The sequence below is a fragment of the Diuraphis noxia genome, unplaced genomic scaffold, assembly GCF_037042655.1.
Source record: "Diuraphis noxia isolate RWA-SAM2 unplaced genomic scaffold, SU_Dnox_SAM2 contig0004, whole genome shotgun sequence".
In the NCBI taxonomy this organism is placed as follows: domain Eukaryota; kingdom Metazoa; phylum Arthropoda; class Insecta; order Hemiptera; family Aphididae; genus Diuraphis; species Diuraphis noxia.
The window spans coordinates 36,700,146-36,714,541 of NW_028301714.1; the positions used below are offsets into that span (position 1 = coordinate 36,700,146).

The window sequence follows — 14,396 nt, forward strand, 5'->3', positions numbered from 1 at the left end:
CCACTTGCCACTAAAAAACATAATTTTATAATGATTTAATTATCATACATTTATTTTTCTTGAGAATACATAGTGCAGTCCGCCTTGTGTATACATAATCGATAATTTTTTCCAAATTTTTTTTTTTATCCTTAAAAATCATTTGCCTGCGGGCGCCAATACCCCCTTTCCATTTTTATTTTCAAAATATAGCTATAGTTTAATTTTGTGGACACAATTTTTATACTTTATTTGCCACTTGCCACTAAAAAACATAATTTTATCATGATTTAATTATCCTTCTTTAATTTTTCTTGAGAATACATATTGCATTCTTCATTGTGTATTCAAAGAAAATATTTTTTCAAATTTATTTTTTGATCCTTAAAAATCATTTGCCTGCGGGCGCTAATGACCTCTTTCCATTTTTATTTTCAAAATATAGCTATAGTTTAATTTTGTGGTCACAATTTTTTATTATTTTTAACCATGTTCATCTAAATAAAATAATTTTATCATGATTCAATTATCCTTCATTTATTTTTCTTGAGAATACATATTGCATTCTTCATTGTGTATTCAAAGAAAATAATTTTTTCAAATTTATTTTTTGTTCCTTAAAAATCATTTGCCTGCGTGCGCCAATACTCCCTTTCTATTTTTATTTTCAAAATATAGCTATAGTTTATTTTTGAGGACACAATTTTTAAACTTTATATGCCACTTGCCACAAAGAAACATAATTTTATCATGATTTAATTATCCTTCTTTAATTTTTCTTGAGAATACATATTGCATTCTTCATTGTGTATTCAAAGAAAATATTTTTTCAAATTTATTTTTTGTTCCTTAAAAATCATTTGCCTGCGGGCGCCAATACCCCCTTTCTATTTTTATTTTCAAAATATAGCTATAGTTTATTTTTGAGGACAAAATTTTTAATTATTTTTACCCATGTTCATCTAAAAAACATAATTTAATCATGATTCAATTATCCTTCATTTATTGTTCTTGAGATTACATGTTGCAATATTTATAGCGTATTCTAAGACCATAATTTTTTCCAAATTTCCTTTTGGTATCCTTAAAAATCATTTGCCTGCGGTCGCCAAAACCCCCTTTCTATTTTTATTTTCAAAATATAGCTATAGTTTATTTTTGAGGACACAATTTTTAAACTTTTTTAACCATGTTCAACTAAAAAACATAATTTTATCGTGATTTAATTATGCTTCTTTTATTTTTCATTAGAATACATAGTGCAGTCTTCATTTTGTATACATAAACCATAATATTTCCAAATTTGTTTATTGATCCTTAAAAATCATTTGCCTGCGGGCGCCAATACCCCCTTTCATTTTTATTTCCAAAATATTGCTATACTTTATTTTTGTGAACACAATTTTTAAACATTTTTAACCATGTTCAGCTAAAATCATAATTTTATAATGATTTATTTATCATTCATTTATTTTTCTTGAGAATACATAGTGCAGTCTTCATTGTGTATACATAAACCATAATTTTTTCCAAATTTTTTTATTGATCCTTAGAAATCATTTGCCTGCGGGCGCAAATACCACCTTTACATTTTTATTTTCAAAATAAAGCTAAAGTTGATTTTTGTGGACAAATTTAAACTTTATTAGCCACTTGCCACTAAAAAACATAATTTTATCATGATTTAATTATCCTTCATTTTTTATTTCATTTATTTTTCTTGAAGATGCATACTGCACTCTTCATCGTGTATTCAAAGACCATAATTTTTTCAAATTTATATTTTGATCCTCAAAAATCATTTGCCTGCGGGCGCCAATACCCCCTTTCCATTTTTATTTCCAAAATATTGCCATAATTTATTTTTGTGGACAAAATTTTTAAACTTTTTTAACCATGTTCAACTAAAATCATAATTTTATCATGATATAAATTTCCTTCATTTTTTGTTCTTGAGAATACATATTGCAGTATTTATAGTGTATATTAAGACTATAATTTTTTCAAATTTCTTTTTTGATCCTTAAAAATCATTTGCCTGCGGGCGCCAATACCCCCTTTCCATTTTTATTTTCAAAATATAGCTATAGTTTAATTTTGTGGACACAAATTTTAAACTTTATTTGCCACTTGCCACTAAAAAACATAATTTTATAATGATTTAATTATCATACATTTATTTTTCTTGAGAATACATAGTGCAGTCCGCCTTGTGTATACATAATCGATAATTTTTTCCAAATTTTTTTTTTTATCCTTAAAAATCATTTGCCCGCGGGCGCCAATACCCCCTTTCCATTTTTATTTTCAAAATATAGCTATAGTTTAATTTTGTGGACACAATTTTTATACTTTATTTGCCACTTGCCACTAAAAAACATAATTTTATCATGATTTAATTATCCTTCTTTAATTTTTCTTGAGAATACATATTGCATTCTTCATTGTGTATTCAAAGAAAATATTTTTTCAAATTTATTTTTTGATCCTTAAAAATCATTTGCCTGCGGGCGCTAATGACCTCTTTCCATTTTTATTTTCAAAATATAGCTATAGTTTAATTTTGTGGTCACAATTTTTTATTATTTTTAACCATGTTCATCTAAATAAAATAATTTTATCATGATTCAATTATCCTTCATTTATTTTTCTTGAGAATACATATTGCATTCTTCATTGTGTATTCAAAGAAAATAATTTTTTCAAATTTATTTTTTGTTCCTTAAAAATCATTTGCCTGCGGGCGCCAATACTCCCTTTCTATTTTTATTTTCAAAATATAGCTATAGTTTATTTTTGAGGACACAATTTTTAAACTTTATATGCCACTTGCCACAAAGAAACATAATTTTATCATGATTTAATTATCCTTCTTTAATTTTTCTTGAGAATACATATTGCATTCTTCATTGTGTATTCAAAGAAAATATTTTTTCAAATTTATTTTTTGTTCCTTAAAAATTATTTGCCTGCGGGCGCCAATACTCCCTTTCTATTTTTATTTTCAAAATATAGCTATAGTTTATTTTTGAGGACACAATTTTCAAACATTATAAGCCACTTGCCACTAAAAAACATAATTTTATCATGATTCAATTATCCTTCATTTATTTTTCTTGAGAATACATATTGCAGTATTTATAGTGTATATTAAGACTATAATTTTTTCAAATTTCTTTTTTGATCCTTAAAAATCATTTGCCTGCGGGCGCCAATACCCCCTTTCCATTTTTATTTTCAAAATATAGCTATAGTTTAATTTTGTGGACACAAATTTTAAACTTTATTTGCCACTTGCCACTAAAAAACATAATTTTATAATGATTTAATTATCATACATTTATTTTTCTTGAGAATACATAGTGCAGTCCGCCTTGTGTATACATAATCGATAATTTTTTCCAAATTTTTTTTTTTTATCCTTAAAAATCATTTGCCTGCGGGCGCCAATACCCCCTTTCCATTTTTATTTTCAAAATATATCTATAGTTTAATTTTGTGGACACAAATTTTAAACTTTATTTGCCACTTGCCACTAAAAAACATAATTTTATAATGATTTAATTATCATACATTTATTTTTCTTGAGAATACATAGTGCAGTCCGCCTTGTGTATACATAATCGATAATTTTTTCCAAATTTTTTTTTTTATCCTTAAAAATCATTTAACTGCGGTCGCCAATACCCCCTTTCCATTTTTATTTTCAAAATATAGCTATAGTTTAATTTTGTGGACACAATTTTTATACTTTATTTGCCACTTGCCACTAAAAAACATAATTTTATCATGATTTAATTATCCTTCTTTAATTTTTCTTGAGAATACATATTGCATTCTTCATTGTGTATTCAAAGAAAATATTTTTTCAAATTTATTTTTTGATCCTTAAAAATCATTTGCCTGCGGGCGCTAATGACCTCTTTCCATTTTTATTTTCAAAATATAGCTATAGTTTAATTTTGTGGTCACAATTTTTTATTATTTTTAACCATGTTCATCTAAATAAAATAATTTTATCATGATTCAATTATCCTTCATTTATTTTTCTTGAGAATACATATTGCATTCTTCATTGTGTATTCAAAGAAAATAATTTTTTCAAATTTATTTTTTGTTCCTTAAAAATCATTTGCCTGCGGGCGCCAATACTCCCTTTCTATTTTTATTTTCAAAATATAGCTATAGTTTATTTTTGAGGACACAATTTTTAAACTTTATATGCCACTTGCCACAAAGAAACATAATTTTATCATGATTTAATTATCCTTCTTTAATTTTTCTTGAGAATACATATTGCATTCTTCATTGTGTATTCAAAGAAAATATTTTTTCAAATTTATTTTTTGTTCCTTAAAAATCATTTGCCTGCGGGCGCCAATACCCCCTTTCTATTTTTATTTTCAAAATATAGCTATAGTTTATTTTTGAGGACAAAATTTTTAATTATTTTTACCCATGTTCATCTAAAAAACATAATTTAATCATGATTCAATTATCCTTCATTTATTGTTCTTGAGATTACATGTTGCAATATTTATAGCGTATTCTAAGACCATAATTTTTTCCAAATTTCCTTTTGGTATCCTTAAAAATCATTTGCCTGCGGGCGCCAATACCTCCTTTCATTTTTATTTCCAAAATATTGCTATACTTTATTTTTGTGAACACAATTTTTAAACATTTTTAACCATGTTCAGCTAAAATCATAATTTTATAATGATTTATTTATCATTCATTTATTTTTCTTGAGAATACATAGTGCAGTCTTCATTGTGTATACATAAACCATAATTTTTTCCAAATTTTTTTATTGATCCTTAGAAATCATTTGCCTGCGGGCGCAAATACCACCTTTACATTTTTATTTTCAAAATAAAGCTAAAGTTGATTTTTGTGGACAAATTTAAACTTTATTAGCCACTTGCCACTAAAAAACATAATTTTATCATGATTTAATTATCCTTCATTTTTTATTTCATTTATTTTTCTTGAAGATGCATACTGCACTCTTCATCGTGTATTCAAAGACCATAATTTTTTCAAATTTATATTTTGATCCTCAAAAATCATTTGCCTGCGGGCGCCAATACCCCCTTTCCATTTTTATTTCCAAAATATTGCCATAATTTATTTTTGTGGACAAAATTTTTAAACTTTTTTAACCATGTTCAACTAAAATCATAATTTTATCATGATATAAATTTCCTTCATTTTTTTTTCTTGAGAATACATATTGCAGTATTTATAGTGTATATTAAGACTATAATTTTTTCAAATTTCTTTTTTGATCCTTAAAAATCATTTGCCTGCGGGCGCCAATACCCCCTTTCCATTTTTATTTTCAAAATATAGCTATAGTTTAATTTTGTGGACACAATTTTTATACTTTATTTGCCACTTGCCACTAAAAAACATAATTTTATCATGATTTAATTATCCTTCTTTAATTTTTCTTGAGAATACATATTGCATTCTTCATTGTGTATTCAAAGAAAATATTTTTTCAAATTTATTTTTTGTTCCTTAAAAATCATTTGCCTGCGGGCGCCAATACCCCCTTTCTATTTTTATTTTCAAAATATAGCTATAGTTTATTTTTGAGGACACAATTTTTAATTATTTTTACCCATGTTCATCTAAAAAACATAATTTAATCATGATTCAATTATCCTTCATTTATTGTTCTTGAGATTACATGTTGCAATATTTATAGCGTATTCTAAGACCATAATTTTTTCCAAATTTCCTTTTGGTATCCTTAAAAATCATTTGCCTGCGGGCGCCAAAACCCCCTTTCTATTTTTATTTTCAAAATATAGCTATAGTTTATTTTTGAGGACACAATTTTTAAACTATATAAGCCATTTGCCACAATGAAACATAATTTTATCATGATATAATTATCCTTCTTTTATTTTTCTTGAGAATACATATTGCATTCTTTATTGTGTATTCAAAGACAATAAATTTTAAAAACATAATTTAAAAAACATAATTCTATCATGATTTAAATTATCCTTCAGTTTTAATTACTTTTATTTTTCTTGAAAATGCATACTGCACTTTCATTGTGTTTCAAAGAAAATAATTTTTTCAAATTTCTTTTTTGATCCTTAAAAATCATTTGCCTGCGGGCGCTAATGACCTCTTTCCATTTTTATTTTCAAAATATAGCTATAGTTTAATTTTGTGGTCACAATTTTTTATTAATTTTTAACCATGTTCATCTAAATAAAATAATTTTATCATGATTCAATTATCCTTCATTTATTTTTCTTGAGAATACATATTGCATTCTTCATTGTGTATTCAAAGAAAATAATTTTTTCAAATTTATTTTTTGTTCCTTAAAAATCATTTGCCTGCGGGCTCCAATACCCCCTTTCTATTTTTATTTTCAAAATATAGCTATAGTTTATTTTTGAGGACACAATTTTTAAACTTTATACGCCACTTGCCTCAAAGAAACATAATTTTATCATGATATAATTATCCTTCTTTTATTTTTCTTGAGAATACATATTGCACTCTTTATTGTGTATTCAAAGACCATAAATTTTTCAAATTTATTTTTTGCTCCTTAAAAATCATTTGCCTGCGGGCGCCAATACCCCCTTTCTATTTTTATTTTCAAAATATAGCTATAGTTTATTTTTGAGGACACAATTTTTAAACTTTATAAGCCACTTGCCACAAAGAAACATAATTTCATCATGATTTAATTATCCTTCATTTTTTATTTTTCTTGAAAATGCATACTGCACTCTTCATTGTGTATTCAAAGAAAATAAATTTTTCAAAATTCTTTTTTGATTCTTAAAAATCATTTTCCTGCGGGCGCCAATACCCCTTTTTAACCTATTTTTATTCCTTTTTTAGATTCTGAAAGAAGTGATGAATGTATTGATTTTACAATGATGTGTGTTTTTTTTTTTGTGTCTGTGTACAGCATAACTAGTCGAAAGAATGCTTCTATTTCAAACTTTGGGGGTGGTTTCCGATGTAAAATTGAAGATCCTTGGTGCATTATAGAGGTCAAAAGTAAACATTTTCCAAAAGTTTTCAAAAAATTGAGAAAAACAAACAAAAAAAATGACAGAAAAACGGGAATTTTTACGCAAAATCAGTTTTCGACCAAACTATTTATAGACCACTGAAATTTTCAATTTTTTGAGAAATTTTTTTTGAAGTGTCGGTAAAAAAACGTTAGACGACCAAAAAAACTTGAAAATTTAATACACGGTTCCTTATGAGTTGTTCTTATTGTAGCTAAAGCTAAAAAAAATTAAAAATCGTAACTCTTTTTTTAATAAGCGTTTACAGTTCAAAATTTTACGAAATCTGTCGAAAATGCGAAAATTTGCAAGTAATTTTGAAGTTGAAAAATCATAAAAAATTTTTCGTTTATAACTAAGGATTTAAAATACAAAACTAAGTTTTCCATAAGTTTTCCTTCAAGTAGCTATAGAGAAAACTCGAAGCATCATTATAGGAAAAATTTTAAATGCGTTTGAATTTTAAATTTTTACGAAATAGCGTAACGATAACGATTTATCCTCAAACGATTTTAAACATTTGTTATTATTCATAAAGTATAAGTCATAGATACTTGAAAAATTTTACCAGTTATTTAGATTGGCATTTTCTTTACATGATTTAATTTTCAAAATATTTTGACTTTTTTTGAGGTATTTATAGACAACTGAAATTTTCAATTTTTCTGAAAATTTTTATTTAAAGTGTCGATAAAATTTTTATGGCCCTATCAAAATACTTGAAAATTTAATACAAAGTTCCTCATAAGTTATTCATATAGTGATTTAAAAATTACAAATATACATAGTCACGATTTTTTTTTATTAGCATTTGAAGTTCAAATTTTGACTAAATACATAAAAATTACGGCAATGTTCAAATTATCTTAGATCGAAATTCATAAAAGTTTTTCTTTTTATACCTAAGATTTGAGAATTTAATACAAGGCTCATAATATAGTTTTACAATAGCAGTCGAAAAATAAAAGAAATATATAGAAACATATTTTTTTTTACATGCATTCAAATTTTAATTTTGACAACATACGTAAAAATCACGAAAATTCGTTAATTATTTTATTCTAGAAATTCATAAAAAATTTTCCTTGTATACCTAAGGTTTGAAAATTTAATAAAAGGTTCCTAAAATATTTTTACAATAGCAATTGAAAAATACAAGAAATGTATAGTCACATTTTTTTTTACAAGCATTTAGAGTTTGAGTTTTGACAACATATTATGTAAAAATCACGAAAATTTGCAAATTATTATAAGCTAGAAATTCATAAAAAATTTTCTTTTTAAATCTAAGATTTGAAAATTTAATATAAGATTCCTTACAAATTTTTCAATCTTTATCACAAAAAAATGTCCACCGTTAATTCAAATTAAATTTTTATTAGCATTTGAATTTCAAATATTGACAAAAATTCGTCAAAACCATGAATATTTGTAAATTATTTTGTAGTTCAAAATTCATAATATTGTTTGTATTTATATCTAAGGTTATAAAATTTAACACTAAGTTTTCCATAAGTTTTGCTTCAAATAGCTATAGAAAAATTTGAAGCGTCATTATAGGAAAAATGTTTTGAGCGTTTGAGTTTTAAATTTTTATGAAATCGCGTAATGATAACGATTTATCCTCAAACCAGGTATTCGTATATCTATGATAATAAAAGGTATTATGAATTATGATAACTACAATAATTGATTAACCATACCTTATGCAAAATGCGTCTTAATTTAAAAATAAAATATTTGTTTCAAAATAGAATATATGACAATATTTAAATATAATATATACTAGACTGACAAATCATCTCTGTTCAGAATCGTTTTTCGTATACAATGATACCTATCATTGCATTCAAATTTAATCCCATCAATTACAGTAACTTAATGTACAGCAGAGCGACATCCACGACTTACCCGCTTTTTTTTGTATTGATATGAGTAAATATCGATAGTTTTTATTTGATACTTGGATGGTATCGATACTTTCTTTCGATTCGATACCAAGTAAAAGTATCGATACTTTCTTTTGATCTAACATCCCTACATGCAACAGAAAGGGAAAATAAATTATGATGATGATAATCATGTGACAAACACATTATTTTACTCTAAATGCAAGTTATTTCAGCTTTCTATGTATAATTATTAATAATCTTATTTTTTTGATAAAAGTTTTATAATATGTAAATGAACACATATTTTTCTTTCTATTTCCATACTAGTTTGAAATCAATCAAATGCTGCGAAAAGACAAAACAGCAGAATGAAAAAGTTGGATGCCTCTGGTTTGAATAAAAGGCAAAATAACAGTATATCAAGTGGATCTATCATATTTTTTTTTATATTGTTATAATTATAAAGATAATTACTAAAAATCATAATCTTAACTCTAAGTGGAGTAAATTAACATTGTTTTAGTATTATGTTTATTTTATTTCAAAAAGCAATGTAACAGAAAATGTATTATGTTAGTTTATTTTTGTTTTGTACTTATTTATGAATGCTATTAGTTACTATTTAAGTAACACATTGTTTAGTTATGATAAATTAATAATACATAATAATATATAAAATTTAAATTACTTACAGTTAAAAATTTGTTCATATTATAAAACTATTTTAGGTTTGATTGCTTTATTAAATTAAGGTGTATAACATTAATTAAGTAAAAACAAAATTATTTATAAAAAATAATTAGATAGATTAATTGTCACTAAATTAATTTCATTATGTTACATTATTTAACATAACTAACACTATATACCAGGCGACAGAGGTTGAACCCATCTCCATACTTGAAAGTCTTCACCATCAATTTCTTGGACTTCAGATCTTACACTAGATTCTGATTCAGTAAAGTATTGAACTACTTCAGCCCACATTTTAGATTTTGCTAAAAAATAAAATATTAACTTTAATAAAATGAAATAATATTAAAAAAGATTTCTTTTACCTTGTCTCTCATTGAATGGAATTAAATGATCACGTATATGAATAATAGGTAGATAACTTTCATTTGGTTTATTTTGTGCTTGTTCTTTTAGTAACTCAATTGTATTTTCAACTAATTGGTTAACTTGCTGCTTATAGTTTTCACTTTTTGTTGATATGTAGCATATAACAAAGTACAGACCAACTATTGACAGGGCAACTGAAAAAATTGAATATATTTTTAAACAGTATTTAATTTTTTCACATAAAAAAAATTAAACCAAGTTCACAATATAATTAAATAAATATGTATTTTAATGATGTTTTTAAGTGATTCTCAAGTCAGGAGTCAAGCTCTTTGTGGTGGTTACAAATTTACAATACATGAGAAAAATTTCTTTTTATTTTGTCACACCAAAAATGAGTACATATTTTATGTACTGTAATGATAACATTAAATTAACTTTTGAATAAAGGACATTTTCATGAAAAATTACTAAATTTATATTTAAGTATATTATCCATCTATTAAAAATTTTAAATGCCAATAAAATATCAAATTTTAGATTGCAAATTAGAATGGGTTTGAGCTTTGAATATAATTACATAAATATAAAAAAAAATTGAAACTTTTAATGTTTGTGGTTTGGTTATTAATATAAGTAGTACAATATATAGAATACAAAATCGTGTAAAACTTTAAATAATACTACATTGGGTTACATACCGATTCCAAGCCATGTAACTAGATAGAACATGTTGGAAAAAATGTGTTTTACTGCACAGGACATTGGCAAATTTGGTTGTACATTGACTTTAAATGAAGTGTCATATCCAATTGGCGAATCAGAATAAGTTTTTGCAATGCTTTTAAAAAGTTCAACTAATTCTTCGATTTCCCTGGATGGTAAATTTTCATGGGTGGAAATATATTCAAATACAGTTTGTGGATTTACAATTGGTTCAATATCTGAGTTGTCACATTGATTCTTTATGTATTTATCTTGTACCTGTGATACTAATGAATTATACAAACGTTGTACTTTTTCTTGTTCTGTATCACAATTATCTCCTTGGAGACCTTTTTTTGCACACAACGAGCTTAATATACCTAAAGATGATAAATAATAATCAATACAATATATCAATTAAATTGTTTAAATATTATCAAAGCAATGAGTTTACTTAAACATAGGTTTAGATAATTATAAACATTTTATTTGATAAGTTGTTACAATGATTGTCATGGGATGTTTTCCTATTTATAGTTTTAGCACTTTCCCTAACCTAGCCTAAGTGGATGTAACATAGCATTTATATCTCTGTCTCACGAGTGTATGGCATAACGAATTAATGCTCAATAGATCACGTGTAGTTTCATTAGTTTGAAAATTAGGTAGAGTAAATATTCCTATTATGAAACATGATGGTAAGAACATTATCTATGTTTGTGTGTGGTTTTTGCTCTAACCTTACGATAGTTCAAGTTTTTAGCAAGTTATGCCTACATAATAAAGCATAAAAAAGAACCTACATACCAACACAGATAAAATTCTTATTACCAAGAGAGGTAGATCCATTTTTTTTTTGTCATAATTTATTTAACTAAGCTGGACAATTTTGTACACATTCTATGGGAAAATCCAACCACTCAATAGCTAGTTTTAATATCATATTTTTCTGTACCTAGAATACCTAATATAATGGTCAGCATCCTACAACACAATATGTTTTAAAGGAAAACACTAACTCAAAGTTTTAAATCAGAATGAGAAACCAACAAAATATCAATAGGCGACAAGTAATGACAACAATTGCAGTGAGGGATTTATGGGAAAAAACTAATGTATTCATCAATATTAATAATTACCAAGCTAGGAAAATAATTTTACAATACATTTTGTCAATCAATTAATTTACTTAATGATTTCATCATTTATCAAAACAATATTGATTTTCTACTAGAAATTTTTACTGAAAAACAAAATGTCAACATAAATTATTGAAGTTTAATTCAAGTATAATTGATCCAGAAGCAATCAGGATACATGTATTAATTTAAATTCTTGACATGCAACCCTAGTTTTAGTATACAATAAATGAATAATATTTATCATAACATATAATTGACTTGTCTGGAGGATAATAACACTTATAAGAATATGTTGAGTAACTTACTTCTAAAAAGTGTTAAAGTTAAAATAAACATAATCAAATCTTGATGTGTTTAATAACAAGATAAAAGCTGAGTATGAAACTGTTTTTAAGAATGAAAATTTGTAAAGCTAATTAAAATATAAAAATATAAGTTAAACATGTTTCATTACCTGGTGGCAATACAGTTGTAGTTGGCTGTATTGAAATGAAGTACAATCCAAAAATTATTGAAAAAAATCCAACAAAAAGAAAGATGATATGTCGAGTGTTTTTTGTGTAATTGATCAGACTTTTTTGCTGTCCAGATTGATAGTTTTTCCTATGCAAAAAATAACATTAAAATATTTTACATAGATGTTATAATAATAGTTTGTGTTCTTAGAAAATTGCTTAGCAAACCTTAAACTTCTTGAGGTTATTTTTGAAATAGGAGATGGTGAATTAAATAGTGAAGGCTTTGATACAGTATTTTTTTCTGAAAATTAATTAAACATAGTATTTTGCATGTCGTTTTAATAAAATGTGCCAAATAGGTACCTAAATACTTACCCTGTGATTGGTTCATCATTTTTTCTTTCCACCTTTGTATTGCTTGATCGGCATGTGATTGAGTTTTGGAAACAGAACTTGAGCGTAGTTGTTGACTAGTCCCTTCTGTTGATGTTTTAATAACTTTAGAGTCAAAAAGTCTAGATGTTATTTTCTCAGTTGGTATTTCTTGTTCTTTGCCAGAATAATTTTTTGTTTCTGCAGAGTTAAAACATCATGAGTAAATTAATCATTCAACTACCAAAATATTAGGTACAATGAACAGACATTTTAAAATAAAGCTTATGTATACCTGGTGACACATATGCGCTTTGATGGTCATATGAATTTTTCCAGTTGGATACATTCATTAAAGATGTTTCATTTGATTTAGGAGAAGAACTAGCTATGTATGGATTGGCCGGTAGTATGGATCGTCCTAGAGAGCCAGTATCAGCTTCAGAATCTGAGTTATCAAATAAATCTGGTGCTTTGTATATTCGCTGTTGACGTGCACTTTTTCTGGGACTATTCATACTATCAAATGTCCTATGTTGCGAATTTTTTCCATCCACAGAAGACGATATCATAATTGACTCATTGGTACCATTAGCGGCATTAGCTGAACTCCTTAATTTTGGCGGTGGCATAATACTAGAAGTGGCTGTTTTTCCTGATTGTCCACCTTCGAGACTTGCAAGCTTTTTCAACAACAAATTCCTGGTAGTACTGGTAACTGGAGGGACCACTGCATTGAATGCCAACAAACGACGACGTAGCTCTTGGTCTGATATGATTTCACCCATAGTGTCAGTTATTCAAATAAACTACAAAATAACAAAAGGTTAATAATATAAATAAAATTTATGCATTTACATACGTAGAAAACGTAATGTAATCAGTTGAACATTATAAAATGGATTGGGTGGTATTTATGTGAACAGAAAATAAACGTATTTACCGAACAAATAACAGTAAATAGAGCAAATATATTCAATTGGTATCTATTGAGCTATTGAATATTGATCAACGTATCCTGAAAAATCATTACACAATTTTGAATTGATAATTTATGGAAGTATAGTGTTGAGTCTTCAATCTTGATTCACAACTATAACTTTAAAAGTCTATAGTTATTATTTAGTATTGGTAAAATAAATAACAAAAGAAATACACATAAACTCATAAAGGAACATTCATGTTACACAATACAAAGTCAAGATCCAAAAACACAACACCAGTTCATATTTTAAAGAATTCGTAAACTCGTTAACACTTAAAAAATAAAAATGAATGTAACCAGAACTACGAGTAACGTGATGGCGAGGCCAATACGGCAAGGCCCGAGAGATGCCGTTATTCAAATCAGCATCATTGTTGATCAGTGTCGCCAATATCATTTAATTTTTTAGTGGTAATCAGTCTTTATCACGAACTAAGATTTCTTAGTTCTTAGGTACCACGGGGATTTAGGACAATTGGTCACCGCGAAAAACCACAACAATATTTTCACAATTGACTTCGGCTTAAAAGTAAAATACAAAATATTTTTTTAGTTTAAAACGTTTTTGTATAATATTATAAAATATAATGTATTCAAATAATAATTTACCAAAAAAAACATTAAAATTAAATGTTTATTATAGAATTAACTCCAAGAGTTAAGATTATACTTATTATTACTGACATTGAACAATGAAAAAATAGTTAAACAATTAAATACAAAATATTTTTTTTGGTACAAAA

At 26.0% G+C, this 14,396-nt stretch overlaps 1 protein-coding gene across 1 annotated transcript; it reads right to left on the reverse strand.

The window, feature by feature from the left end:
• Nucleotides 1-9,443: 9,443 nt before the first annotated feature.
• On the reverse strand, nucleotides 9,444-13,960 carry LOC107171710 (uncharacterized). The gene is made up of 8 exons (XM_089227192.1): nucleotides 13,612-13,960; nucleotides 12,964-13,477; nucleotides 12,672-12,869; nucleotides 12,522-12,597; nucleotides 12,293-12,441; nucleotides 10,693-11,076; nucleotides 9,988-10,185; nucleotides 9,444-9,927 (listed from the first exon to the last, which is right to left on the reverse strand). Exons 2-8 carry the CDS (start codon nucleotides 13,454-13,456, stop codon nucleotides 9,791-9,793), a joined length of 1,635 nt encoding a protein of 544 aa, XP_089083318.1. The 5' UTR covers nucleotides 13,457-13,477; nucleotides 13,612-13,960; the 3' UTR covers nucleotides 9,444-9,790.
• Nucleotides 13,961-14,396: the final 436 nt, after the last annotated feature.